Genomic DNA, 27,851 nt, shown 5'->3' with positions numbered 1-27,851 from the left:
CCACTCTGACCCAGCGCTCTAGAAATGTGGTTTCCAGCCAATCACAGACAGTTCTGTGTAGCTTCCTTGCTCCTGATTGAGAAACAGGTACAGCCCTCAGCTACCAGGAGTGGGAATGCCAGCGACTAAGGTCACAAAGATGTGCAACACAGCCATGCGCAACCTTTACTGCTGGTTTCAGACAGGATGAGGAGCCACACCCACTTTCTCCGACATCACACCAGTGCTGAACTCCAAAAACATCAGCCCTCCGTAGTCTTCCCACTCACAAGTCCCCATGGCCCTCCCTCCACAAGTCCCGTGGGACCCTGAAGGCCAGGCCAGCTCGAAGGGCCCACTGGGGTTCAGGTCCCGTCCCTAACTGTTTCCCTAACATTAAGCTAGGCCTCCGCCTTGGCCCTGTCCTCCACCCTGAGGATCCCTGGGGATTGCTTCCCAGGCAATTGCTGAGACAGCTAGTTGGGGTGGTGTCCCCTTAGCCCTCCAGGTGGGGATCATCTCCGAGACTTGTTTCCAGATCTTTTGGCATCTCCTCTCCTACCCTTTCTCTGCTCTCTGGGTGAGCTCATCACTAACCTCCCCCAACTCCTGCCCAACTAAAGCGTCCTTAGGCCTATAGTCTGCGGGGGTGGGTCTCTAAAGAGGGCTCGGTGTCACGTCCTTCCACTCCACCTTGTCTGATCTCCTATAGCTGGAGAAGCCAGGGAACCTGGGGGAAGAGAAGGCTCTTGGCAAGCATTCCAGGGGTTTAGGTTCCAAAGATGACCATCCCTATCACCCTGAATTCCCACCACTGCCCCCATCCCTCCAAGTGTGGCTCCACCCAATTTTCTATTCATTCCCCAACTCCCCCGCACCCCTACCCTCCCGCTCCATTAGACAACACTGACCCTGGGGAGCCCTCTCAGTCAGTGCCAGGGGCCTGACTAGGCTCCTTCTGGGTGTCTGTGGTCTCCTGAAACCTTCCAGGGAGCAGATTCTGGGTCCTCTGGGTTCTCCACTGCTGTCTGGGGCTGGAGGCAGGACTGGAGCCTGGTGAGAAAAGCCATCAGCTGGCCAGTGTGGTGATGCCCGCTGTCCACCCAGGGTCTGTCCCCTGCACACCCTGACCACCTTACCATCACTTGACCAGGATGGCTTCTCCTCATCGGGCGAGAGTGTCTGGGAGGGGCTGGACCAGGGCCTGGACAGGGAAGAAGCTGAAGCCTCGCCCCACAGTTCCTGCTGCTGCTGTTGATGGAGCTAAATGGAAGGAAGAGGAATGATGGGCTCTCTCGTGCCCCACAGTGGGAAATCCAGACCCTGGACTAGGTGCAGAGGCTTCTCAGACCTCCTCTTTGAGCTCCTACCGAGTATTTCCTTACACTCTATGCCCCCCACTCCATCTCCATTTCATTCAGCTGCTTTCTCCCCACATTTCTCTTTCTGGTATCCCCCTGCTCACCTGGTGCAGGTAGATGGCATGAAGACTCATCTCAGCAGAAGCAAGCTCTGGAAGCTGGGCCAGCTTCTGGCCCCCAGTGCCTCCTGGGGACACACAGCTGAAACAGAGAACACAGTACACCAAAGACATGCCCCTCCCCCCTGCACCGCACAGCGAGGGCCAGACTTGATCTCCCCTTCCCAGGGCCCCTACGTACTCCTCCTGAGGACCAGCAACCCCCTCACCAGCTACTGCCCTGCCTCTCCGTGCCCCACCCTCACCTCGGGTCCTGGGCAAGGCGGGAAATGGAGGCCAGGAGGCTGGCTGTGGCTGCAGCTGGGCAGGGGGCCGTGGGGCTCAGGTCCCGTGGGGGCAGGAGGGGCTGCACCAAGAGGTTGGCCAGGAAGGCCTCCGGCTGGGAGCAAGAGAAGAGGGCATCAGAAGAGAGGACAGAAGGGGAGGGGGGAAGCCTAGGAAAGGCCTGGAGCAAGCTAGACCAGGGAGCAGGTTAATACAAAAAGTGAGATGGAATGGAGGGACTGGGGATGGTGACGGCAGAAGGCCAGGCCAGGCTGCAACTCACCAGAGGTGAGGAAGAATCACTGAGCACCCCAGGCGTGGGGGGGCTGCGAACAGAGGTGGCGCCCCAGGCTGCTGCATCTTGTTGTACCCTGCCCCGAAGGTGTCCCAGGAATTTGGAGCTGTGCCCTGGGGGGCGCCATTGTGGATGCACCAGGGAGAACCTCATCAAGGAGAGCTCAGTCTTTCCATCCTCCGCACGCTGAGCCAGTGAGGCCTCTGTCTGTCCTGCCGAGAGCCACTGAGAACAAGAACAGTCAGTCATTCAGATGCTGTGGACACTGCTTTTATAGCTTTCAGTGGGAGCTTCGTGGGGTAAGCGGGACAGGAAACACTGGCCCGTTTTCCAGGTCAAAGAACAGAGGCCACGATGGGGACTTGCTCAAGATCACCCAATAATACAGCAGTAAAGCAGGACCTGGGTCTAGAGCCTGCACTAGCAGAGGGCGTGGGCTTAATGTTTTGCCAGCCTATGCACACTGGACCCCAGGGCTGGCCTGGGCGCCTTCTTCCAGCCCCACCTGCTCACCAGCTCACGTCTCCGCCTCTCTGGCAGTCTTTCCTCCCACTTACTGGAGTTACAATGTGCTGAGAACTCTGTCAGGGTTCTGTACACATCATCTGCTGTAATCCTCCCAGCCCGTGCATTAGCTACAGTCAACGTCCTCATTTGACAGATCAGGACTCGAAGGTGTGAGGAAGTGAAGTGACTAGCTCAAGGTCACTGGTGGCCAACGATAAGATTGGAGTGGAACCCAGCTCTGCTCCGAGTGAGGCAAGAAAAGCCCTGCCCAACCACAACCCCACACAGCCAGGGATGGGCTCTAACCTGAGGGTGGCCGTGGCGCTTCACATCCATAAGGGCGAAGGAACAGATGTCCCCAACTCCAGCCACATCCACAGTGAAGTGATGAAAAAAGTCAATGATCTCCAGGGAACGAGGGGAGAACCAGAAGAGCAAAAACAGCGGAGTGAGGAGAGGGGACAGGAGCTCCTCCAGGAGGGAGACCTGGGGAAGCAAGGTGAGGTTGAGAAGGGGTTGTTGAGGGGGCTCACGCTCGCAATCAGGACCAAGAGACCCCCGGGGCCGCTCGCCGGGGCCGGAAACCTCTAAGCCAGTCACCTCCCGGCTCCCGGGATGGCCAGCGCCGAGCCGAGCCCATTTGTCCGAGCCGAGCCCGTTTGTCCCGAGCCCTCTCCCGGGCGCCCGCGGGCTCCGCAGCCCCCCTTCGGGCCGGACCCTCACCGCTCGGTACTGCAACAGCCGCGCCATCTGCCGGTAAGCGCTGGCCCTGCCCGCAGGACCGGGCTCCTCTGGGAGGTAGTGCATGTGCGCCAAAGCCGCCTGCAGCAGGAACTGCGGGGAACGACTCCGGCCCTGCTCTTCCGGAATGAAAGACCTGGAGGGCGGGATGGGGGTGAAGAAGGGGCCTGCGGTTAGGAACTGCGGATGGGCGGCAGGGCTGGGGGGGCGCTGACGGCGGGCAGGGTGCGGATTCGCGGGAGGCTCGGCCCCGGGGCAGAGGAATGCGCCCCCCCTCTCCGGACGAGCTCCCCAGCACCTGGCCACGGTGGCCGTGACCCCGAGCGCGGTCATGGCGGTGAGCACGTGCTCCACGGCCAGCACGTCCTCGTCGTAGACGGTGAGCACGAGCAGCGCGGCGAAGAGCGCGCCGGCGAAGAAGACGAGCTGGCGGGCCAGCAGCGCGAGCAGGGGCGCGGGGGGCGCGGCGGCGCGCAGGAAGGCGGCGGCTGGGCGGTAGGCGCGGGCCAGGCGCGCGCGCAGCTCGTGCGGCAGCTCGTTGAAGTGGCGCAGCTGCAGGTGGGCCAGGCGGGACCAGCGGCGCGCCCCCAGCGCCCCGGGCTCGCGCCGCAGCAGCTCCGCGTGGCTGTAGAAGGCGTGCAGCACCTGCCAGGCCAGCACCAGCGGGCTCAGCGCCAGGTTCACGGCGGCCAGCAGCAGCACCGTGCGCCGCCAGCGCGCGGCCAGGGCGCCCCGCTGGTCGCTGCGCTTGTAGGCGTCGGGCAGCTCCCAGCCCCCGCGGAAGAGCGAGAAGGGCCCGCGGAAGAGAAGCAGGTCGACGTTGAGCGCCAGGCCGCGGCTGAGGAAGGCCGCACTGCCTCCCCAGGGCAGCGCGCAGCGGGCCGGCAGTAGGCCCTTGTTGGCCAGCGCCACCTTGTAGTTGGTGTAGCGCAGGATGCGGTGGTGGACGTCGAGCTCGGTCAGCGGCCGCGGCTGCACGCACAGCCCCCCGCTCTTCTGCAGCGCCAGCAGGCGGGACTGCACCTCGGCCCAGGGCACCGAGCTGAGCTCCTCCTGAGGAGAGGGCACTGTTGAGCGCCTGCAAGCTGGATTCCTCGGCATGGTGATGCCCAAACTCACCTTGAGCAGAGCTACATCCCTCATTTGCCCTCTCCCCACCTTGGTCTCCCACTGTCCTTCAAGGCATGAAAGCCCTGACCTCCCCTGACCTTGTCACAAACAATTAGGACACTTCTTCCTTTCATCCTCTTCTGAATTGTGTTCCTCCTGCCCCTGCCTCTCCTGAGGCCGTGAGTCATGTGCTTCCCGGTGACACCTCATCATTTAACTTCTTCAGGTATTGGATTTCAGCTCCCTAAGAGCAGATATTCTGGACCCTCCCCCAGCCGCGCGGGAGTTCTTCACCTACAGCACAGAACGGCTGCAGGGAATGCAAACTCTCCTTCCCATTCCTAGGGTGCTGGCCAACACAGGGCCGGAAGCCTCCTCGTCTCAGCATGCTTTGAGACCCCCGAGCCCCACCCCACTCCACCACCAGATTAACCTGCCTAAGATACTGTGTCCGTGTCTGTTGGGATGCTGTCAGATCTCCCTTGGGTCTCATCTGCAAACCTCACGTTAGCCCAGTTTCACCCAGCTGCCCCAGTCCAGCTTAGTCAAGTCCCTCCAGGCCGGCCTCTCCAGTCCATCCCTGGCTCGCCCCTTCCCCTGGAAGGAATAGGGGAGGAGGAGAAAGAAGGGAGGACGAGGAAGAGAAGGGTCAGCAGCCTCCTGGAGGAGCAGTGGTCTAACTCCTGCCCTCCCTGACCTGTGCTCCCCTGGCCCTCTCCATCCTCCCTGCGCTCTGCCTGGGGGGCTTTCTGAAACCTCTCCCCTTGGCTGGGCAGGAGAGCTGTGTGGAAGGTTCTGCACTTCCGAGGGGAGCAAGGGAAGCTGGCTGCAGAAGGTAGCCTTTGAGCTGGGCCTTAAAGAATGAACTTAGGAACAGAGCAAGGAGGAGCATGGACCAGATGAGGACAGTGAAGGAAAGACAGGGCAAAGCATGAACAGGGACAGGGAAGGGGCCCATCACAGTGGCTCACTGTAATAGAAAGTGAGGCCAGACACAGGGGTGGGATCACCCGATGGGGCCTGACCACTCAGTTGCAGGCCAGGGGGTCCATCTCAGTGCTGCCCCACTTCCTGCATTGGGGCTTGGAATGCCTTCCCATTTCCTATCCTTCCCAGCCCCACCCAAATTCCTTCTGCGCTGTAAAGCCTGATGGCCACCTTTCCTCTAAGTACCTACTGTTTTGACCACAAGCATGTGACCATAAATCATCTTCTATAACCTAACTAAATCAACAAAATTCCACTAGGGTCCAGACCATGTTTTCTAAGTGGTGGTACCCCACCTCCTAACATTACTCAGGGCCTGGGCAGGTGCCTGCCTTCCACTGGGTCCTCCTGTCTGCACAGCCCCCACTCCTCCCCTATTCTCTGCCCCCCCGACAGGGCCCCTGTCCGCAGCCTCGCCCACCCAGCTCACCGGGGGGATGTGCAGGGCCTCCCTGTAAAACACCTGGATGTCCCAGTAGCTGAAGAGGTTGCAGACTGAGCGAAGCAGCTGTAACAGCCAGAAGGCTGCAGCCAGGATCAGCAGGAAGACCAGCAGGGGGCTGGAGCGGATCCTGTGTGGGGCGGGACAGATAGCAGCGAGAAAGTGGGGGCCCAATAGAAAGGGAGACCAGACTTGGGGAGAGAATGGAAAAGTCACAGAGAGGGGGACCCAGCTAAACCAGTGGTTCTCAAAGTGTACGCCCTGGGAGTCCCTGAGGCCCTTACAAGTGTCTGCAAGGTCCAAATTTTTTTCAGGGAACACTCAGGTTTTCTGCCATTTTCCCGCTCATTCTCTCATGAGGGTACAATGGACTTTTCCAGAGGCTATGTGTGTGACATCATGTCAGCAGCTGATGGAATGTGTGCTTCTGCATTCTTAGATTTTAAAGTTATTCTCAGCTTTAATCTCTAATAAGGTAAATACAGATAGATATGATTCTCATAAACAAAAGCTCTTGGGTGTTCCTGATCAAGTTTAAGTGTATTAAAGGTGTCCCGAGACCAAAAACCTGGAGAACCGCTGACTCAGACCAAGGGACAAAAGGATGGCTGGTTCTCGCCTGCTCATCTCCCTCAGTCATTCCCCCAACCAGCTGTCACTCACCGCTGGGCACACTGGGAGGAGGATAAGATGGCATCCGCCAAGGTTACTTTGTTGTGGAGCAACGCAGGTCTCGTCCGGTTGTTTGGTTGGTTGGCGAAGAGGATGTTATAATCCACGCACCGAAGGAGGAAGGTTGTGAAGGTGACAATGAAGACAAATTGTCTGGGAGACAGGGAGTGCAGTGGTCAGCCTTCAGGCCAGCCCTGGGGGGTCTCCCCACCCTGCTGAACCCCTGGGCTGCTGGGAGTGAGGGGGGCTGTGGCCATGCTGGGTGGACTAGAAGCAGCAGGCACTACTGAGGAAGCAAGATGACAGAGTTTGGGGGTTGGGACAAGCATCTCACCCCAATTGGAAGACATCCTCCAGCAGGATGCAGGCAAAGCCATTCCTCTGGTGGTAGCTATAGATGTGATAGCATGTTAAGAAATAAGCCTGAGGCAGGATGGGCCTTTCTTGAGGACCCCTCTCCCTCACTCCCCCAAACCACTGCACCCTCAGAGCCTCCCTGCCAAGAATGCCACCAGCCCCGAGCCCCCCGCCCCACCCAATGCCACTGCTGCCGGGCCCAGCACAAAGGATATCTTGGTGAAGAAGCTGTCCAGGTTCTGGATGTGGTGCCAGGAGCCTGGGCACAGAGGAGAGACTGTTGGGACTTGGCTCTCACCTGAGCGACCAGTTCACACCCTCAGGAGCCCCCAGGCCCTCCCCAATGCACTCCCCTCACAGCACCACACCCACACTTACCTCGGAGCCCTTCAGGCACATGGAGCAGGGGCTGCTGATCCTCCCCATGGAGGGGTGAGTCTTGGGACCCCTCAGGGTCACAGTCTTCCAGCCGCTCATAATCCTGCTCAGGGATCAGAGGGCCTATCCGCAGCCCAGGAGGGTCCTGGGGGCATCGGTGTGAGGCAGGGGGAGTCACTGAGGCTGGGGGTGGGGTGGAGTGGCAGCCCCAAGAGGGGGGAGCAGAGGTGGGGGTCATCGCGGGCTGTGCCTGCGTTGTGGGGGTGGGGAGGGCACTGTGGCGAGGCTGAGAGGCCCCTGGGGCCTGCACCGCTGGGCAGGGCGGTCCCAGGGCCAGAGGGGGAGCCGAGGAAGGGGAGCTTCTTGTGCGAGGGGCAGGGGACAGAGAGAAGATGGAAATCCTCCCTCCGCCAGGCCCCCGACATGGAGGAGGAGGAAGAGGAGGCAGGGGCATGGGGAGGAGAGGCACTGATCCAGGCCCCAGGTCTCCCCACGGCCCCAGCCGCCCTCTGCTCCCCGCCCAGCCCACTCGCCTCACCATCAGGCCACTAGCTTCTCTGGAAAGCTTGGAAGAATAGGAGCTGCTGCTGCCTCCACAGAGGTCTGGGGTGCTGAGCCGGGACTTCAACAAGGATGGTGACAACAACAGCGCAGTGACTCAGTCAGGGCAGGCCTCAGGCGTCCCAGCTCTCAGTCACCTGTCTGACCACTCACGTCCCTTCCAGGGCAATCTGTGGCCAAACCTCTCAGGGCCAAGCCTCTGTGCCTGGGAGGGGTGCAAGCTGGAGAGGCAGGGACTAAAGAGCATGCAGACCAGAGACACCTATTGTCTCCTCCTCAGACCTCGAGTGGGTTTAAAGGGGAGGCCAGAGAGTAGCAGCCAAAATAACACAGCAAAAAGAAACTCCTATAAAAGGATTATAAGACTATGAAGCCGAGATGTTAAATCTTTGGTTCCTTAAAATCTTGCCTCCCTTCTCCCTACACACACACACACACACCAAAGATCAACAGAGAAATGCTTTAAGACCAAAAGCAAGAAGAAAAAGACAAGACAGGGCTGGTGTTCAGTTTGCCTGATGGTACTAAGGGAAGAGGGGAGACTGCGCGCCGCCGCGGCCAGGTTGGAGGAAACTTGAGGAGGGGAAGGCAGTGAAGAAAGGAGAGGCAGCTGTCCTGGATGTGGGAAGCGGTTTGGGGAACTTACAGTAGAAAAGGGCCCCTTGGAAGTTCTATTATGTTTTTTTTTTCTTTATTCCCATAGACGTCAAAAACCCTCTCCCCTAGTCCTGATCAAGTTTTGGGGGGCCCCTGAGAAGCATCAGAGCTGAGCCAGCAGAGGGCAGTTGGGGGGCTGGGATTTGGAAGGGTAATTTGAATACCCAGAGATGAGCTGGCTGAGTTGAGTTCCTTGCTGCCACTTCAACGAGGAGGAGGAGGAAGAGGAGGAGGCAGCTGGTTTGTTGGCATGTCCGATGCCATTCCTGAGGCCCTGAATCACCAGGTTTCCTACTGAACCCCATTCCTGAGGTGCTGACTCAGCCAACCAGGTGTCAGGGCCTCAGGGGCTTAGGCCTGAGGGCTGTTGTAGGGGGACAGTATCCATGAAATAGAGAGAGGAACAAAGTGGGTCCAGAGTGTTCATTGGAGGAATGTGGAGGCAATCATAGAACTGCCCACAAAATGGGAGTCCAGATATGCCTGTTTTTCTCCTTCTGTGCTGCCTTCCAGGACAAGGATTATTACATCAATTTATCCCTGAGCAGCAGGAGGCGGAGCTACGAAACGAGATTCACTACTTCTAGAGGTGACATCCTAGTGCCCAAGATGGAGTCCCACACTGCAGAGGGGCTAGGAAGTTCCCATCTTTCTGAGACATCTGCCAAGGTGGGTTATGTAGGGTTTGCCTGATGGCTCCTCAACCTCACTCACCCCAATATTCCACCATACTCACATTAGGACCCCTCCCATACTCCCAGCCCAACTTCAAGCTAATCTGGCACATCTTCCTACCCAGTTCCACACCAGATTCATCAATTGACAGCCTCCCTACCACCACCCACAATTCAAGCGAATTTATTATAAAAAGGGCACTTTTCTCTGCCAGGCACTTGGAGGGGAAAGGGGTATGGATGGATGAGACAGCCACTACCCAGAAAGAAGTCACAGTCCACGGGGGAGGTAGCTATGCAAATAATTACACGGAAGAAATAAATAACACAGGTGCAAGAGCTGTGCAGTGGGAGCCTTAGGCAAGTCACCTTGACTGCGGTGAGGAAGGCATCTATGGGGAAGAAGAATCTGGGGTCGCGCCTCGATAAGCTATACAGGACCTCCACGCTAATAGTTCTCAATCGTTAAGTAGGGGGAGTGCATCAGAATCTCCAGGGTAGTTAAGTTCCCAAATACACGTGCCTGCCGTCCCTGGAACTCTGACCTGTCTGGGAGAAAGGGGCGGGTGACAAGGAACGTGCAGACGTTTTGAAAAAATTCCCCAGGTCATTTTTGTCCCTTCCTCCCCGAGGACCAGCACTCTACACTCCTTGGAGACCCCGAGACATCTGGAGTCCGCCGGCAGCACCCATAGGAGAACAGCCCCGAGGTCAGCGGCTGGCACGTTACTATGGATACCCCACGGTGGAGGGACGCACTGAGCATACCCTAGTAACGTCACCCCAGGGATGACCCCGGCAGTGGGCGGAAGGCAATGCCCCACCTGCTCGGCCCCGCCCAGGCCTGGGGGGCGGGCGGGCAGGCGGCTGTCTCCAATCACAGTTCCGGAAGGAGGAGGACCGAAAAGGCTTTCTCCAATCACAGCCTTCGACGAGATTGATGCATCTTTCCGCCAATCGTCGCCGAGGCGCGAGGGGGTTGTCGGGATGGGGGCCGGAGCCAACATGGAGATCTCAATGGGATGAAGGTGAAGCTGCCGTTGCCGGCTGCTCCTGTAGTCCCGTTCCATCATGTTGGTGCACTTATTTCGGGTCGGGATTCGGGGTGGCCCTGTCCCAGGCAGGCTGCTACCACCCCTCTGCTTCCAGACATTCTCGGCCGTCAGGTAAAAAGTGACAAACCTCCTGGGAGCGCGGGCCGTTGACCGGCTGGCCGTGCGTGGGGCCCGCCGGGAGATGGAGTCTCGGGCTCGCGCGAGGCCTGCTGGAAGTTGTAGGCCGGCCCGGGGGGGTGGGGGGTGGAATGTCACTCCCCGGGGCTTGGCCTGTTATTTGTAGCGACGACCCAGGTGCCAGCAGGAGACTCGGTCGGTCTGTATCTGTGTGTGGGCTGGACGGAGGGCGCGCTCTGGGTCGGGGACCACACCGGGTCCGTACTTCCCACCAGAGGGCGCCATGCCGCACAGGTGTTGAGCCTTGCGGTCGCCGCCGTTCCTGTCCCCTCTTCCTGTCCTCGTTCTTGGGATTGGTCTGGCAATCTGGACAAAAATTATTAGTGTCCAGAGACATTTAGTGTTGGTGTTGCTCCTGAGATTCAATATGAGCTGAACATAAATGGTTCCTAGATAAGGATACTTTCATCAGAGATAAAGAAAGTCAATCTAGAAACGCGTACATGTGTGTTTTTGTGTGTTCACTCTACACATGGTTCAAAGAGAGAGACGCAGGTGGGAAACGAACGTGGACCCTGAAACTGCGACTCCAGTGTAAATGCTTTATGAGAAAGGACTGATTCCTTTCTCATCCTGGAGTGAATAACCTGCAGGCCAGCCAGGCAGCAGACTGGCAGTGGTGGGTCGATGTGAACTTGTGTCATTTGGATAGCCCATCTGATTGAAAGAGGGCAAGAGCTGGGCCAAGCTGCAGCTAGAAGGTCCGTTGCTGGGAGGTAATCCCCCAGTTCTTGGCAGTGACCAAGCCCTGCTTAGAGTCTTGGTTTGGAGAAGATGAGAGAAGCTGGAAAGTAGCCATGGTGAATTATTAAAAAGCTTGAGAACAGTCCTTAGGAAAAGAGTAAGGGTGTTGATATCATTTAAACCAGAGAGAAACCCAGGGAAAGACATCAAATAATATCCAAGTATTTCTGTGTTCACAAGTGCAGTGTCTTTCAAACGTGCAAGTCACAACAAGAGATCTTAAAATGAATTTGGTGGGTCAGGATCATTTATTTAGAAGCGCATATAAGGGGTGCCTGGGTGGCTCAGTCGGTTAAGCGTCTGCCTTCGGCTCAGGTCATGATCCTGGAGTCCCCGGATCGAGTCCCCCATGGGGCTTCCTGCTCAGCGGGGAGCCTGCTTCTCCCTCTGATCCTCCCCCCCTCGGGCTTTCTCTCTCACACACTTTCTTTCTCAAATAAATGAATGAAATCATTAATAAAAAAAATAGAAGTGAATATAATAGGGGGCGCCTATAGAGCACGTGACACTTGATCTCAGGGTCATGAGTTCAAGTTCCAAAAGAAAAGTGAATATAATAGAATACATGTGTAACAAATTAGGGAAAGTATTGTTTTGTGAAACATTTCAACTTTGTGTGACATGTTTATCATACTGGGTGGCAGTGCACAACATTATCTCTTATTGTTGGCCTCAGTAAGTCTAAAACTTTGCAAACAGTGCAGTAGCAGGTCAGGTCAAATTTTTCTCCTCTGCATTTCTAATGAGGGCATGCACTCAACAAACATAAGCATTTGCTGAACATCTGTTACGTACAAGAGTTTTGCTAAGTGCTGGGGATGCAATGTGAATAGGATAGAGCTTCCTGCCTCAAGGAATATAAAGTCTAATGGGGAAATTGGAAGCAGGGTGAGCTTCTCTGTCTAAAATTTAAGACAGACCTAAAGTACACAGTGGAAAACAAGACATAAAAACCAGGCAGGTGGAACGGGATGGAAGAAGGCACAACATAGAGGTGGCAAGAAGCCACCCAGGCCTCCCTGAAATTAGGGAAGGATGAGGTGGAGATGCAGTTAGGAGCGTCTGAAAATACTAAAGACTATCAGAGTAAAGGGAAAACCTCATTCTATTCGTTTTTTAAAAGTCCTTCCCCATCAGTAACGTCATTTGAATCTTTTTTTTTCAAAGGGAGTATTTTTTTTTTAAGATTTATTTATTTGAAAGAGCACATGCGCGAGTGGGGAGAGGGGCAGAGGGAGAAGGAGAGAGAATCCTCAAGCAGACTCCCCAACAAGCGTGGAGCCCAACTCGCGGGGCCCAACGCACAGGGCCCAACGCACGGGGCTTGATCCCAGGACCTTGAGGTCATGACCTGAGTCGAAACCAAGAGTCAGCCGCTTAACTGACTGTGCCACCCAGGCACCCAACCTCATTTGAATCTTTGAGCATCCCACCACATACTCCTGGCCAGGTAACTTCTACTTCTAACAAGCTCCCTGTAGCCAATCTTGTCCCTCTCCAGCCTTCTCCTCTCTGCTCTGATTTTTTTTTTTAATTTTATTAATTTATTTGGCAGAGAGAGCAGCAGAGAGAGAGGGAGAAGAAGGCTTTTCTCTGAGCAGGGAGTCCGATGTGGACTTGATCACAGGACTCTGGGATCATGACCTGAGCCGAAGGCAGACGCTTAACCACTTAACCGTCTGAGCCACCCAGGCGTCCCTGCTATGATCTTTAAGATGTAAATTCACACACACACACACACACACACACACACACACCCTTCATTTGGCCAGCTCCTTCCCATTCACCCTCAGTCTCATCAGGAAGGCCCTTCCTGACTCCCTCAGACAGGAGGAGGAGCGCCTGCTCCGTGCTCCCTGGGGGCCCTGCCGTGCCCTTTCCACACTCAGCAAGCTTTGTCGTTAGCTGCTTGTCCTCCGCACTAAAACCCAACCTCCATGAGGGTACTTACTGGGTCTGTCCCGTTTGCCTGTGTTCCCAGTGCCTCTCGGCAGAGCACTGGCAGCCAGTAAGCACTCAACCCGACCATGGATCCATATGGAAACCACAGAACATAGAAGGTGATTTTGGCCTATCTGAGGTGACAAGATCTATTACTTGGATTTTTATTTCTTTTTTTCTCCTTGAGCTGATAGGGAGTATGTTGTCACATAAGCCCTCAAGGCCTGGGAGGAGCCAGGGTGAGGGGTGCAAGGAGCACTGACCGGCGGGCAGAAGACTTGGGGCCTGTCCAGGCCCTGCCGCACACGGCCTTGGCCACCGCACACATGGCAGAGTAGAACAAGCCTGGATTCTGGAATCGGGGGTCTCCTCTTGTCCCCATTCTGCTGCTGGGGGACAAAGTATTCCAGCTCTCTCAGCCCCCATGACATTTTCTTTTATCAAGTGAGAGTAAGGGCATCTCCCTCCCAGGGAATGGAAGATCAAATGCAGCAGGCCATGGATTGGGGAGGTGGGGGCCTCGCCTGCCAGGCCGGCCACTGCAAGCAAGCACGGAGCCAGGCTCAGGGGAGGTGCTCGCCCTCTCTTGCCTCTCCGAGCCAGATTCCCTCGGGACTTCTGCGTCCTCATCTGGAAAAGGAGCACCTGTAGACGAGCTGCCATCCAAAGTGATGTCCTGCGATAAGAAGGAGCCATGGGTTGGAGATGGTCACTGACCAGAGGGGCCCATGGAGGCTGAGAAGGCCCCGCTGTGTGACGTCACAGGGAGAACACGTCTCCGGCCTGATTACTGGCTGCTGTCTCATTCCGCCACTCTTTGGCCTGTTTGCGTTCCTCTCAGAAACTGAGGTTGCCAAAGAACAGCCCTGGGAAAGGCAGCACAGGACCCTATGGAAGAGGTGCTGTCCGGAGGGCTCAGCCCGGAGCTGGGCAGCTGTATTGTTCCTTTGAGGGACAGTCGGGGCCTCGAGCCATCGATGCTGTTCTCTCCCCGCAGGTCCTCTCACGGCCGCCATGGCTCCTCCCTCCTCAGGGCTGTGGCCCAGCTGAGGTCCCAGCTCCGGGCCCACCTCCTTCGAGCGCCTCCAGCCCCCAGCCAAAGACCCTCTGCCTGGCGCTGGGTTGGGGGCATCCTTCTAGGCCCTGTGGTGTGGAGTAAGTGCCCCCGCCTCGGCCTTGTGGCACTGTGTGAGGCGGAAGAGGCCCCTCCTGCCTGCTCCAGACCTCATGTTGGGGAGTCCCACTTTAACTGGAAGCTCTTCTGGCAGTTTCTGCGCCCCCACCTGCTGGTCCTGGGGGCAGCCATCGTGGTGAGATGCCCCTCTTCTTTCCCCCACCTCAGGGACAGGAGAGGAGCCAGTCAGGGGTTTGCAAGCCGCATGGGGACGGCTATTCTGCCTCACCAAGTCTCAGAATAGGCCTCAGGAAGCGCAAGGGCTGGCTGGCTTGGGGGGACTGGAAGCCAAGGGATACCAGGAGATCCTGCACAGAGCAGCTGGTGTGCAGGGTACAGGGGTCCCCTGGGGCTGGCAGCCTGGCCTTTAACTCAACTGTCTCAAAGAAACAGAGAAGTAGCCAAAGCAGGAACCGCTGTAGGGGAGGGAGGGCCAAGGTCAGGGCCAGGGATGGGGAAGAAGCTGGCCCCTTCTAAAGGTCTGCCTGCCCCCCAAGCTGGCACTGGGTGCGGCCCTGGTGAATGTGCAGATCCCCCTGCTTCTGGGCCAGCTGGTGGAGATCGTGGCCAAGTACACGAGGGATCACGTGGGGAGCTTTCTGACTGAGTCCCGGCATCTCAGCACCTCCCTGCTCATCCTCTATGGCGTTCAGGTACGGCAGGAGGGAGGGCCTGGGGGCACCCAGAGGAGCCTCCCAGGCGCCCCTGAGTGCCTCGGCCTCTCTCCCAGGGGCTGTTGACCTTCGGGTACCTGGTGCTGCTGTCCCGCATCGGCGAGCGCATGGCCGTGGACATGAGGAGGGCCCTCTTCAGCAACCTGCTCCGGTACTGCCAGCTACAGGGTGGGCGTATGGCTGACTGATGGCCCGGAGGGGGGGCAGCTCATCCTGAACTCATGTCTCCCTCTTTTCCCTGACCTCCTGTGCCCTTGACCTACCATCAGACAAGATATTGCTTTCTTTGATGCTAAAAAGACAGGGCAGCTGGTGAGCCGGTTGACAACTGATGTGCAGGAGTTTAAATCATCTTTCAAACTCGTCATCTCCCAGGTCAGTTCCCCAGGTCCCCCTGTATGTACACACACACACGCACACCATCTAGTGTAGACACACCAGGCCAGCCCCATCCTGCCTTGCTGCCGGGCCCTCAGCCTAGGCTCACACCAAGTGAAAAGCCTGCCGTCCTGTGAGGGTATGGGTGAGGGAATGGGGAAGTTCACGGAAGGGAGGTGCCATGGCATCGTCCAAGGTCAGGACAGGCTGTTTCTCTCCTGTTCTGAAATTCTACCTCCCCGGAAAACCTTCCCAAGGACTCAGACAAGAGCCTTTCCTGGACCAGCTTGCCAAAAGCAAAATCACCCTGGCCTCCCGTACCCCCAGAATGCCTGGCATGCTGACAAGTGTTACAGAGAATGAGTGAAGGCTTTTTACTGTATTACTGATATCCCATCCTCATCCACCCACACTGTCCCCATGCCTGCTGGGTCATGCCAGGACACTGGCCCATAGCAGTCCCTGGATGACATCCCTATTCAATTCTTTTTGTTCAGTTCCTTGAGCAAAAAACAAAGCCAACTGGGATTTATCTAGGGAAAGGATGCCGTGGTCCTTAGACATTCTCACCCAACCCTCTCATGCCTGCTAGTAGAGAAAGGGTTCCATTTTATGACTGGGTGGACTGCCATTTGGCCTCCCAGGGCTCAGACCTATGGCCTTGGCCTTGTGAGGGTAACGCAGTAGCCAGCAGACCCTTGGTAAAGTCCCCCCCGTCAGGGTGCTATTGCCAAACTACCTTCCTGCCTTCCTCCTCTCCCCAGGGGCTGCGAAGCTGCACCCAGGTGGCTGGCTGCCTAGTGTCCCTGTCCATGCTGTCCCCCCGCCTCACGCTGCTGCTGATGGTGGCCACACCCACCCTCATGGGAGTTGGCACCCTGATGGGCTCAGCTCTCCGAAAATTGTCTCGCCAGTGTCAGGAGCAGGTACTGGCTTTCCTGCCCATCCTCCTCACCGGCCCCATTTCTCTCTGCCCTGCCATCCCTCCCCAGCTTCGACCTCGCTCTCTACTTCCTGGACTCCTTGCAGGTCGCCAGGGCAACGGGCGTAGCGGATGAAGCCCTGGGCAATGTTCGGACTGTGCGGGCCTTCGCCATGGAGCACCGAGAAGAGGAGTGAGTCCCGGACGGGGAAGGACTTGAAGCAGGGAGGACTCCCCGAACGCACCCCACCAGCCCTGCACCCCGCCCTGGCTGCTTCCTGACGGCCGGGCTTGGCCTCTCTCCCCAGACGCTACGGAGCAGAGCTGGAGGAGTCCCGCTGTAAGGCGGAGGAGCTGGGTCAAGGCATTGCCTTGTTCCAAGGGCTCTCCAACATCGCCTTCAACTGTGAGTGAGCAAGTCCCCCCCGCTCCCCGGGGCGTGGGAGCACCCAGTCATGGCTGGGGATGAGCGTGGAGCAGCGAAGGACGGTCCCAGCAAGGCAGGCAAGGAACAGCTCCCACGAGGGAGGTGGTGAGGGATGTCCTTCAGACATCTGCCCAGTGCCATCTGCCTAAGTGCTGCCCCCCCCCCGCCCCATGCCTCATTTCCAAATGAAGAAACAAAGGCAGACACCACTGAAGTGACTTGGTGACATTTCAGTCAGTCAGAGGCACAGCAGGGACTGGAACTGGGTTCTAACACCTGGGCTGGGCTCTGTCCTCGGCTCCTAGTCACTTCTTGCTAACCACCTGGCCCTTTCCCCTGTGCAGGCATGGTCTTGGGCACCCTGTTTATTGGGGGCTCCCTCGTGGCTGGACAGCAGCTAACAGGGGGAGACCTCATGTCCTTCCTGGTGGCCTCCCAGACAGTGCAGAGGTGAGTGTGAGGCTGTTCCCGTCCTGGAGGAGCCCTGCTGGGTCACGGGACAGGGGGTGGCAGCCTGCTCTGGGGACTGCTGCCCAGCCTCTGGCCGCCCAGTTTCCTCAGGGAAGCAGGCGCCGAGAGGAGGGCCCCCTGCAGCCTCCTGCACCGACCGGAAGCTCGGGAATGCGGCTGTCCTCTTCGGCTGCCTAAACAGCTCAGAAGTGCCCGTGACAGCTTTTTTAAAAAATGGGTAATTGTGGTAAAATACACGTAATGTAAAATGTACCACCTTGACCAGTTTTTAGCGCAGACGTTAGTCGCGTTCTGCGCACGTCACGCCACCATCGGTCGCCAGCACTCCTTCATCCTGCAGACCTGAAGCATTGGGCCCGTTAACCACTAGGGCCCCTGACACCCTCTGGCTCTGTGTTCTGCCCACTTTGGGTCCCTCCCGTAAGTGCAACCACACAGCGCCTGTCCTTCTGTGACGGGCCTAGTTCACTCAGCGTAATGTCTCCCAGGTGCATCCGTGGCCCAGCCCGCAGCAGGATTGCCTGCCTTGTTAAGGCTGAGTAGGATTCCATGTGTGGATAGACCACCTTTGACTTGCTCTTTAAGAGCTCCCCTGCTGTCCTCTGCCTGACCTTCCCAGGGAGGAGAAGCTCGCCCCCTCTCCTGCCCTGCCCACCCTGGAGCTCAGTGCGTTCATGGCTCTGAGGTCTGCCTGCTCCGCTGGGCCTGACTGCCCAGAGCTCTCGGTTCCCTTTGTTCAACACCCCCAAGGCCTCCCCGTCCCTTTCTCTTCGGAGCTAACCACGAGCAGTTCCTGCTGCCGTTTCTCATCCCTTTGTCTCCCCCACACGCTGTGTGTAAAAGTACATAAAGCACGAATAGATGTTATGATAAATAACTGAAGAGCGAATATGCTATAATAAATCACTGAAGAATAGAGCCCGGCATTACTGTCAACCATGTCAAGAAAGTACGGTATCGCCCCAGACACCCCTCCGTGCCCCTTCCCCATGGTGTCTGAGTCTCATGGCATGTGTGGCCGGGCTGTGCATCGTGTCTTACCACCCGTTTCCTACAGCATCCCTCACCACCAGCCTCATCACTGTCCCAGGCAGAGTGGAGCCCATCCCAAGACTCCCACCCTCAGCCCCGTTTTTGTCCAGGGCTTCCTAATATGAGCCCATTCAGACTTTCTCTGAAGTTCAGACCCTAGGCGGCCTCATCCCTCCTCCAGTCTGGGGACTAGGAAGCTCTTGACTGTTGTAGAGATGGGACTTGGCACCAACCCCAGACTGAGCCCTGGCCTCTTGCTCTGGTCCTGAAGACCCTGATGAATCCCACTGGTTCTATTCATACGGTCCCCACATGGCCCTCCACGGTGTGGGCCCTCCACGGGCAGTGGTGGGAAAGTCTCCCTTTCCCTACACCTCCCAAGCCTGGCCCTCCTCCTTCAGGCCCGCCTTCCCCTGGGACCCCACGTCCCCCTGTGGCCCGAGTTCAGACCCTTTCCTTTCCTCCCCACTGCACTGCCTTGCGAGTTAGCAGAGCTTTATTACAAACAGGAAAGCCTAGGGAGTCCATCTGTACTACCTCTCTCGGGCTGCTAGAGGGAGCTGCTCCCACAGCGACAGGCCTTGGGCCCGTCCTTCAGGAGCCGATCACCACCTGGACATTCTTCACCACCCACTTTAGAGGAATTAGGTCTATTTTATTAAGGAGGCTGGTGTATTTCCTTCTGGGGTCCTGCAGGGGAAGGGAGGGGAGAGAGGGAGCCTCAACCTGTAGACCCCATTCTAGGTGTTCTTGTTGTGGCACCGGGTCTCTGGAGGAGACGGGGAGGCATCCAGATGGACCCCAGTCAGGGTCAGGCCGCCTGGTCTGCATCCAGGCCTGGGCCCTGCTGGGAGTGGGCCGCCCCCCCGCCAGGCCTCTTAGGGGAGCCAAGGCCTGCCTTCTGAGCCATCTCTGAGAGTAAGGGCATCACACACCACCGAGTCCTGGGCATCTGGTTTTTAGTTGCTGCCGGGCACCGCCGCCAGGCCTTACTGGCTTCCAGATCTCCGGTGGAGGATGTTCTCCCTTCTTATCCGCGGGGAGCTCACTGTCCTGGCTCTTCCTTGCTCGATGCCTCTGCACTCACATTGGCCAATGCCGCTAGCTCGCTGCGCCCGCCAGGACCACTTCCTTGCAGGCTCCTCCCCCTCCTCACCCCTGCGGCTGGAAGAAGTGATTTTCCTCTTCAAGAGAGTCCGTCTTTCCTGTTCGGGAAGGACCTGCGGGCACACTCACAGACGCGCGCCCAGTCAGGGGCTGGTGACTGAGAAGCATGACTCACCTTCCAGCAGCGACGGCCCCGCAGGGCAGAGGAGGCGACCTCTGTCTGGACAGAGCACGCGCGCCATGCCTTACGTGGGGCAGGCCCACACTGGGATGTCTCTGGAGTTTTGTCTTGGGGTCCCCCCAGAGTTCTCCCTCCCCCACCCCCACCCCCACCGCACACACAGTCCAGTGGCTTCGGTTTTCTTTCTGTGAAGGGATTCACGTCCGTGTTTCCATCTTAATTAGCCCTTGCTCCCCCAGGAGTCCGTCGCGCCAGAGCTGACCTTGGCCTGTGGCGTGGGCACCCCCCTCATGTTCCGGGAGCCAGCCTTCACGCTGCGGCGGCGCAGAGTCCAGCCCCGCGGCCCTGTGCCTGCCTGCTGCAGCCCCGTCCTGAGGCCCCTGACAGTCGTCAGCCTCATGGGGCCGAGGAGAGAATAAGGAGATAGCGTGGCTCCGGGGCGAAGTGACTTGCCAGCGGACTCTCTAGCGTTGCTGGACCCCAGGGCTGCCGCCGGCCCAGATGGCAGGAGCGTTGTCGGGCTTCGCCTTCAGGCTGCCTGTTCCCGAGCCTCAGCCAGCATGTCTCCCGCCGCCCCCTCCGGAGTGCAGCTGAGACCCACACCCTCCTCTCTGGCGCCGGTCTTCTTTTGGGCTCTTGTCCCCGCTTTTTCAACCTTTCTCTCCTCCCCACAGGTCCATGGCCAACCTCTCTGTCCTGTTTGGCCAGGTGAGTGGCAGTCGGGGGCGGGCCCCAGGGTGTGGGCATGGGATCTGGGCTGGAGCCCTGTCAGCAACGTCACCTGTGTGCGGGGGGAGCAGGTGTCAGGTGGAGGGGACGCCCCGAGCCCCTGCCCTGCCTGCGTGTGGGAGTCCAGGAGATGGGGCGGCGCTGCCGGCCCTTCCCTCAGACCCCAGCCCTCCCTCACCGCAGACTTCAACCCCCTCCCCAGGTGGTGCGGGGGCTCAGCGCGGGGGGCCGGGTCTTTGAGTACATGACTCTGAGCCCATGCATCCCACTGTCTGGGGGCTGCTCCGTCCCCCGAGAGCACCTGCGCGGGGCCATCACGTTCCACAACGTCTGCTTCAGGTTAGCATTGGCGGGTCGGGGCGGGGTCGTTCCCTTTGGGCTGAGGACCTGCGGGTCAGTGTCTCCCTGTAACCGAGTCCCTCTCAGGGTCCAGTGAGACTTGAGGAGGGGCCGGGAACCTGGTCTGACTGAGGGTCTCTCTTGGCTCCTCCCAGTTACCCCAGCCGCCCCAGCTTCCAGGTGCTGCGGGACTTCACCCTCACCCTGCCCCCTGGCAAGATTGTGGCCCTCGTGGGCCAGTCCGGCGGAGGTGAGAGGAACCCACCACCCTCCCACCCCATGACTTACGGGACCGCACCAGGGGTCCCCCTTTCCTGGCATGATGTCCCTAACCACCCCATCTCCCCGACCCCAATTCCCCAGGAAAGACCACCGTGGCTTCCCTGCTTGAGCGCTTCTACGACCCCACGGCGGGCGTAGTGACGCTGGATGGACGGGACCTGCGTACCCTTGATCCCTCCTGGCTCCGGGGCCAGGTCATTGGCTTCATCAGCCAGGTGGGGAGAGGAGAGGCTTACCTCTCTGCACAGGCTCACCTGGGACATGTGTCTTTAACCTCCCAGACCTTGTCCTTTCCTTCCCACCCCCATCACCCCCTGTTCTCTTTGGCGGGGCGGGGGTGGGAGGGCTCTGGCCTTCTTCACTGGTCCCCCAGTGGTCAGGGGACCTGAGGCTTCCCCATGCCAGCCCACCACAGCTCTGTCCTTGTCTACAGGGTAGGAACTCTGCTCCTCAACTAAAGCCATCCGAGCAGGTGGGGTGGGAGGCTGTTTGAGGATCTCTGGGTTCTCTGACAAACCTGTGGTGTCCAGAGGTCTAGAGACCCCCGCCCCCCACTAAGCAAGGCCCACAGCCCCACCCTGAAGCCCTCAGCCCTTCCCCTTTCCTTCTGTTTGAGGTGGTGCTGCCGAGCGAGTGTCTGCCTTCCCCTCTCTGAGTGGATAAAGAGGGCACCCTTATCTCCTACCGCTGCAGGAAAAAGCCAGAATACAGACCCCCTCTCTCCCCATCTGTCCAGAGAGGAGGGGCTTTGCCAGGCCAGCTGGCCTTGCTCTCCCAGCCACCTTCCCATCCCACTCCTGAGGGACCCTGTGCCTTGCAGGGAGCTCGGCCTCTCCCCACTTTGTTAGATCTCCGTTCTTATTTGACTTGTAACTTTGAACTGCCCCTACTTGCCCTCCAAGAGGGCAGTTCTGGTGTGGCCAAAATCACCTTTCCCAATGTACCCCTCTGGGGTTTGGGTCAAAGTCAGAATGTTCCATGTGGAGCCCTCACCTGCAGGAGCCAGTCCTGTTCGGAACAACAATCATGGAGAACATCCGCTTTGGGAAGCTGGGAGCCACAGATGAAGAGGTTTATGCTGCTGCCCGGGAAGCCAACGCCCACGAGTTCATCACCAGCTTCCCAGAGGGTTACAACACCATCGTCGGTGAGTCCGGGGACGGCATCCTGCTCGGGTCTGCAGGGCCCACGGTGTGAGAATCCAGGGGGCAGGAACAGAGACCTGGCATCAGGGAAGACTAGACCCGTGGCCTAGGCGGGTGGACATGGTTCTGTGGTCCAGTCACACACAGGCTGCAGAGACGGGGACGCCGCAGGGAGTACACGTACCAGACCCGGCCAGGGACACAAAGGATCCATGGTGTTGGGACTCTTCAGAGCTTGCCAGGGGCCCCCATGTCCTGAGACCCAGCCAGAAGCATGGTATTATTGCCTCGAAATTCCTTGCGCTTCTGGCTCCCATGTCATTCCTGCCTTTTATTCCTTAATTTGAAAATGTTTCCGTCTAGTTACCCATGGGGCTTGATGTGGCTGAATGGGTCTGCCTTCTGACTTACCCAGGAAAGGGCTTCGGTGGTTCTGGAAACATTGAAATATCACAGCCTCACACTAGAATATTCACGTCGCAGCTTACAGCTGTGTGCATTCATCTCAGGGGTCTTCTTTTCAACCTTCAGGGCCAGGTTTTTCATCCAGAGTCTTGGCTCTGTTACAGAATGTTCCGGCACGTGTCAAGGTGTAGGCATAGCTAGGGTTTTCAACTCTTCTTGAAACTTAGGCCTCAGTCTAGCTGAGCTTCAGCCCTGCCAAGTGGCACCCCCCACCCCGTCTTTAGCCACTGTTCATGTTCTGTTGCTGATCCAGCCGATTCTGCTCACTGCTCAGACTCCACACTACCCTGAGGAGAGGAGTCGTCCCCACACCTCTCTAGAGCGGCACCTTCCGTGTACCTCTGAGCCCGGCACACTCCCAGGCCCACCTGCGGCCCATCTGCCCCCACTGGTCTCCGACTGCTGTCATCGTGGTGCTCTCTTTAGCTCCCAGGCTGCCACCTCTGATGTTTGTTGTGGACATCGTAGACCCCAAGGGTGGTCTTGCCCAAATGTGCCATGGCAGACCATCACCCCGCTCCAGGGCCCACATCCGGGTCCTGGACATACCCCCAGCAGCGGAGACCCAGCAGGCCAGGGTAGGGCAGGCCCCAGCCCGGCTCAGAAACCCTACCCTGGTATGGGGGGGGGCACGCAGTGACTCTGGGGTGCACTGAGTCCCACGCGTGCACAGCTCCTGCTGTCTGGTGTGAGCGCATTCGTGCATTTGCACAGGGTTATGGGATCAGGATGCTGAGGAATCAGAGGCAGGACAAATGTGCATGGTGCCAGTGCGGGGTGGGGGGCGCCTGAGGGGCCGGATGGGAAGTTTCAGGTGGCCCTGGCCCCCCTTTGTGAAGATCACTTTAGGCCCTGCCCTGTCCCCTTCCCCCCAGGTGAGCGGGGCGCAACCCTGTCTGGCGGCCAGAAGCAGCGCCTAGCCATCGCCCGCGCCCTCATCAAGCAGCCCGCGGTGCTGATCCTGGATGAGGCGACCAGCGCTCTAGACTCGGAGTCCGAGCGGGTGGTGCAGGAGGCCCTGGACCGCGCCAGCGCCGGCCGCACGGTGCTCGTCATCGCCCACCGGCTCAGCACCGTGCGTGGGGCCCACCACATCGTCGTCATGGCCCACGGCCGAGTCTGCGAGGTCAGCTGGGGGCCGGGCAGCGGCTCGCTGGGTTGGGACAGCTTCAGCCGTGGACAGAGTGGAAAGCATGGCTCAGCTGAGCCGTGGGAGGTTCTGGCCTGGCCCTAGGGGCCTGGGGCCGTATTCTGGAAGCAGCACCCTGTGTGGGTTCAGGAGCTCCTGGCCTGGTCTTTCAGGGCCCGTTTCTTCCTCTGCCCCATGGGGATAGTCGAGCTCCGTCATGGCTCCCAGGACCAAAGGGAAAGGACTCAGGGAAGTATAGAGTGCCGAACAGAAGGGCCTAGGGGCCGAGGTGCAGAGGAGGCAGCATGAGGGACGCTGGTCAGGGGCCGGCCAGGAGCAGCTCTCCAGACGCTGGGTCTGCAGCAAGGCCGGGAGGCCCCATTCGAGTAAAAGCTGGAGTCTTTGGACTCCGTAAGGGAGATAGAAGGATTCAGACGCTCTTCCAAAACCCGGCTACGTAGACAGGTGGCGCTAATGAATACAGACGTGCCAGTGGCTATCTGAAACAAGCTGTGTTTGGGTTCATAGCGTCCTCAGAAGGGACACTAGCTTAGGAGACAGCCCAACGGCTGATAAGCAGCCAGCCCACCTAGGGCTCTGAACTGGGTTGGAGTGATCACCTGCACCTCCTTCCTCTCTCCAGGTGGGGACCCATGAAGAGCTCCTGAAGAAGGGCGGGCTGTATGCAGAGCTCATCCGGAGACAGGCCCTGGATGCCCCAGCTCCTGAGGTGCCCAGAGGCCCCAGGAACCGCCACCCCAGGTCCTGAGAGCCGCTGTCTGAGGTCTGGTCGCTGCTGAGCTTTGGTGCCCAGGGCCGAGGCTCAGCTCCGGGAACACCTGGGGACCAAGCACCCAGGACGGCCAGTGTGCCCCTGTGCAGGCTGCTGCCCCGCCCCTGCTCACGATGAGCCCTGGGCCTAGCGCTGCAGTGGGGGAGGTTGGGACTGCTCCCATCCACGCCCCCCTCCTTCCGCCAGGCTGCCTCCCTCCTGCAAGAGCCAGGAATCACTGGGCTGCACAGAGGAGGAGGCAGAGTCCCCAGGCCCCTGCTCTGTTCCCTCCCTCTGCCCAGACCCTCCCGACCCCTCTCAGGAACCCTGCCAAGTCTCCCCTCTACCTGATAGCCTAAAGCTGTCCAGGCCCAGCTCCAGTCAGGCTCAGGGAGGGGGAATGGGAGTTCACACTAGAGTGGTCCACACCCATGCCAGACCTCACCTTCCTGGACCCTGACTCCCCACTCTCCTCTGTCCCCACTGCCTCTCTGAGCCGTGGGAGAAGGAGACCAGCCCCTCGAGCCTACAGTCCCCATCCTGAGAACAGCTTCCCTTCCTTCTCCCTACTCCATTAAGACGGTCCTTTTTCTAGATTTCATCCCCACCCCCCACACCCCCATCCAACAGAACAGGTGGCTTGGGAAAGGGGTAGGAGGGGCGGGGCATGCCATGGTCTATTCCACAAGGAGCTTCCGGCTTACCAGGCTGTCTTACCACTGCCCTGGTCCCATGCACCTGGACTCTGTCGCCCATGAGATTGTGGACAGCCCGCCCGCTCTGAAGGAGACGAAGCTGACACATAGCCCAAACTCCAGCCGCGCGGGTCACATGGTGCTAACAGTCACCAAACTGCAAGGGAGAAGTTAAAACTTAGCCCCCAGGCTGACAAAATACAAAATCAAGTGGCTTTGTCCTGTGGATTTATCCGAGGGCAAGGCCATGTTTCCGGGGCGGCCGCGATGTGTGGGACGAGCAGTCGGCAGTGGCTCAGGTGTGCGGAGCCGGGGCCGAGTCCCTGCAGCCCCTTCCGGGTGTGGTTTAGGACCAGATGCTGCTTTGGGGACAAAGCACCTGAAATGTCCCAGGGCCGCAGCCCCCCTGGTGTGATATCCTGCTTCCTTACTGAGCAGAGGTCGCGTGCCAGGGCAGCCACAGGCCAGGAAGCGGGGCGCGGGCTCTGGGGGGCTTTGCCACCAAACGCCTCCCCAGCTCCCTAGCCAAGTCCGCACCGGCCTGCCTCACCCCTCCTTCGAGGGAGAGGCAGCGGAGGCGAGCTCCTGCTCCACCAGCTCCAGTCCCAGCCGCCCAGAGAAAATTCCGGGTCTCTGCTGACCTCTTCAGGGGGCCTCTCCCAATCCTGCCGCCCTCGCGCCCCCCCTCCCCCCAGCTAGGGAAGTAGTGCGATCTGTGGGAGCCTGGAGTTGGAAGGCTCTGCAGCCAGCCTCACACTTGCCCTGCAGCCTCAGCCTCGACCTTGCCTCCTGCCACTGTTCCCCGCGGGTCACAAGCCTGCAGTACTTCATCCTGAGAGCGGGGCGCCTGGTGGCGCAGTCGATTGAGTGTCTGACTCTGGGTTTCGGCTCAGGTCCTGATCTCGGGGTCCTGGGATCGAGCCCCATGTCGGGCTCCACACTCAGTGCAGAGTCTGCTTGAGATTCTCTCCCTCTCCTGCGCCTCCCACTCGTGTGCGCACGTGCACGACCTCTCTTTCCCTAATAAATCTTTTAAAAAATGAGAAATGGAATAATCTGTGGTAAAGTACTTCAAACTCAATGCTACGGCCTCAGAAGCCGGCCACATCTGTACAATAAACGTATTTACTTCCTCCTCCCAAGGTAACGTGTTCATTAAGCCCCTACTGTGTGCCACCACGCCTGGCCTGCGACAGGGAGGAGGGTGTCCCTGCCCCCGTGGAGCTGCAGTCTTGGGAGGACGGACGGGTGGACGGGTGATTGCAGCATGGTGTGATCGTGGTCAGCTGGCGAGCCGTGTTTCTTCCGCTCACGGCCAAGAGCCCGCCAGCGTGAACCTGGCAGCCTCACAGGCTTTGTGGAAAGAGATGGAGTAGAAATAAGCTTCAATAAATAAATTAACGGAGATAAACCCGCATTCTCTCAGGCCGACAGTGTAGCATCTCCCCACTCCCAGATACACGGAGGCAGGTGAGCATTCAACCGAATGCAGGGCTGGACAACGACGAGGCCCAGGCCCCAGCCATCCTCCACGTGGGGGGTCTGGGCTGACCCCCCGCAGCCCGCAGCCCTCTGGCCCCTCCTGCTGCTGCCCTCCGTCCCTGGGCCTTGGATCAGCAGGACCCCCTCGGGCTGCTGCAGGCCAGTTGGTGCTGACCTTGCAGACTGCCACTCTACTTTGGGGAGGCGTCTGCTCCAGCTGCTGGGAGTCCTCCCCTCGCCCGGCCCATCATCCCCTCTGGATCATCTGCAGTGTCTTCAATCAGATGCCCCCCTCCGCCCTCTTGAGGCCAGCATTGCCACGCTAGGCTCAGGGCACCCCGCTGGGTCAGGGACACTGTATCTCTTCCTTTAGGAAAGCCCCCCCACCCCCGGCAGGGGCCCCTGGCTGGCTCAGCAGGTAGAGCGTGTAACTCTGGATCTCAGGGTTGTGAGTTCAAGTCCCACACTGGTCGTGGAGCCTACTTAAAAAAAAAAAGGAAAGAAAGAGAAAGAAAGAAAAGCACAGGGGCGCCTGGGTGGCTCAGTTGGTTAAGCAACTGCCTTCAGCTCAGGTCATGATCCTGGAGTCCTGGGATCGAGTCCCGCATCGGGCTCCCTGCTCAGCAGGGAGTCTGCCTCTCTCTCTGACCCTCCCCCCCTCATGCTCTCTATCTCATTCTCTCTCTCAAATAAATAAAATCTTAAAAAAAAAAAAAAGCACCTGCTGCAGAACAGGTACACTGCCTGCCGTGTTACTGATAGGAGGGCAAAGCTCCCACAGAGGGGAATTTTGTGGTGTCTACCAAATTACACATACAGTTGCCTCTTGACCCAGTGGCTCTATTTCTGGAAATTTACATCTGTGCAATGGTATTGAGAGCACCATTGTTTGCACTGGAAGACTGGAAACCCCCCGTGTTCATCACAGGGATGTGATTGGATGAACGTTGTTACATCCACACAATGGAATCAAATACAGCCATTGAAAAAATGGGGAAGTTTTCCAGGTCCTAGGTATTGCCTGGTACGCAGAACATGTTTGTAAGTGAAAAAGGATGTGTAGGGCACCTGTGTTCCCTGGGAGGGGGGCAGGTGAGCCACAACCACCTCGGCAGAGGCCAGCCTCTCAGACAGGAGGGCCTCACTCAGCATGGGGAGGTGGGAAGAGGGTCACCGGAGACAGACCACCCCCGGGCAGGGGACGTGCAGAGCCCTGGCCATCCAGAGTGCCCTGCTGGATGGCCAGGAGTCTGCTGATGCCGAACTTCCCACTGCTTTCCAGCTTGGTCAACAGCCAACTCCTCTCTTTGTAAAGGAACAGATTATCCCGAGTGAGGTTAGTGGGAAGGGAAGAGAGACAAAAGGAGGGAGAGACTGGGCCGAGGGTCGGCAACCGACCCTCAACCCAACCGCAAGGGCTGCAGCC

The 27,851-nt window shown here is 58.5% G+C and overlaps 2 protein-coding genes across 5 annotated transcripts; one reads left to right on the top strand and one right to left on the bottom strand.

The window, feature by feature from the left end:
• Positions 1 to 44: 44 nt before the first annotated feature.
• ATG9B (autophagy related 9B) lies at positions 45 to 9,890 on the bottom strand. The gene is made up of 14 exons (XM_045864057.2): positions 7,213 to 9,890; positions 7,050 to 7,093; positions 6,812 to 6,876; positions 6,469 to 6,630; positions 5,794 to 5,935; positions 3,565 to 4,319; positions 3,249 to 3,402; positions 2,832 to 3,011; positions 2,007 to 2,243; positions 1,705 to 1,838; positions 1,445 to 1,541; positions 1,119 to 1,242; positions 891 to 1,032; positions 45 to 709 (listed from the first exon to the last, which is right to left on the bottom strand). The coding sequence occupies exons 1-13, from the start codon at positions 7,751 to 7,753 to the stop codon at positions 905 to 907; spliced, it is 2,763 nt and encodes a 920-aa protein (XP_045720013.1). The 5' UTR covers positions 7,754 to 9,890; the 3' UTR covers positions 45 to 709; positions 891 to 904.
• Positions 9,891 to 10,029: 139 nt separating this feature from the next.
• On the top strand, positions 10,030 to 25,990 carry ABCB8 (ATP binding cassette subfamily B member 8). Of its 4 annotated transcripts, XM_045864055.3 has the most exons (16): positions 10,074 to 10,270; positions 14,019 to 14,331; positions 14,693 to 14,848; positions 14,926 to 15,020; positions 15,139 to 15,244; positions 16,012 to 16,173; positions 16,277 to 16,362; positions 16,478 to 16,575; positions 16,941 to 17,046; positions 20,062 to 20,095; positions 20,319 to 20,455; positions 20,611 to 20,705; positions 20,819 to 20,952; positions 21,737 to 21,884; positions 23,223 to 23,473; positions 24,120 to 25,990. In XM_045864055.3, exons 1-16 carry the CDS (start codon positions 10,176 to 10,178, stop codon positions 24,243 to 24,245), a joined length of 2,142 nt encoding a protein of 713 aa, XP_045720011.1. In that variant the 5' UTR covers positions 10,074 to 10,175; the 3' UTR covers positions 24,246 to 25,990. The 4 variants fall into 4 exon arrangements, with proteins under 4 accessions (XP_064431796.1, XP_045720012.1, XP_064431797.1 ...); XM_045864056.3 differs by lacking the exon at positions 14,019 to 14,331 and having other exon boundaries at positions 10,072 to 10,270; XM_064575726.1 differs by lacking the exons at positions 14,019 to 14,331; positions 14,693 to 14,848 and having other exon boundaries at positions 10,030 to 10,270; positions 15,170 to 15,244.
• The last annotated feature ends 1,861 nt before the right edge of the window (positions 25,991 to 27,851 follow it).

This window comes from Mirounga angustirostris, unplaced genomic scaffold (genome assembly GCF_029215605.1).
Source record: "Mirounga angustirostris isolate CCGP_5_RB_7025 unplaced genomic scaffold, mMirAng1.0.hap1 SCAF_12, whole genome shotgun sequence".
NCBI classification, from domain to species: Eukaryota; Metazoa; Chordata; class Mammalia; order Carnivora; family Phocidae; genus Mirounga; species Mirounga angustirostris.
The sequence above is the reverse complement of the archived record's forward strand: the minus strand, read 5'-3'. Positions and strand labels throughout refer to the sequence as shown.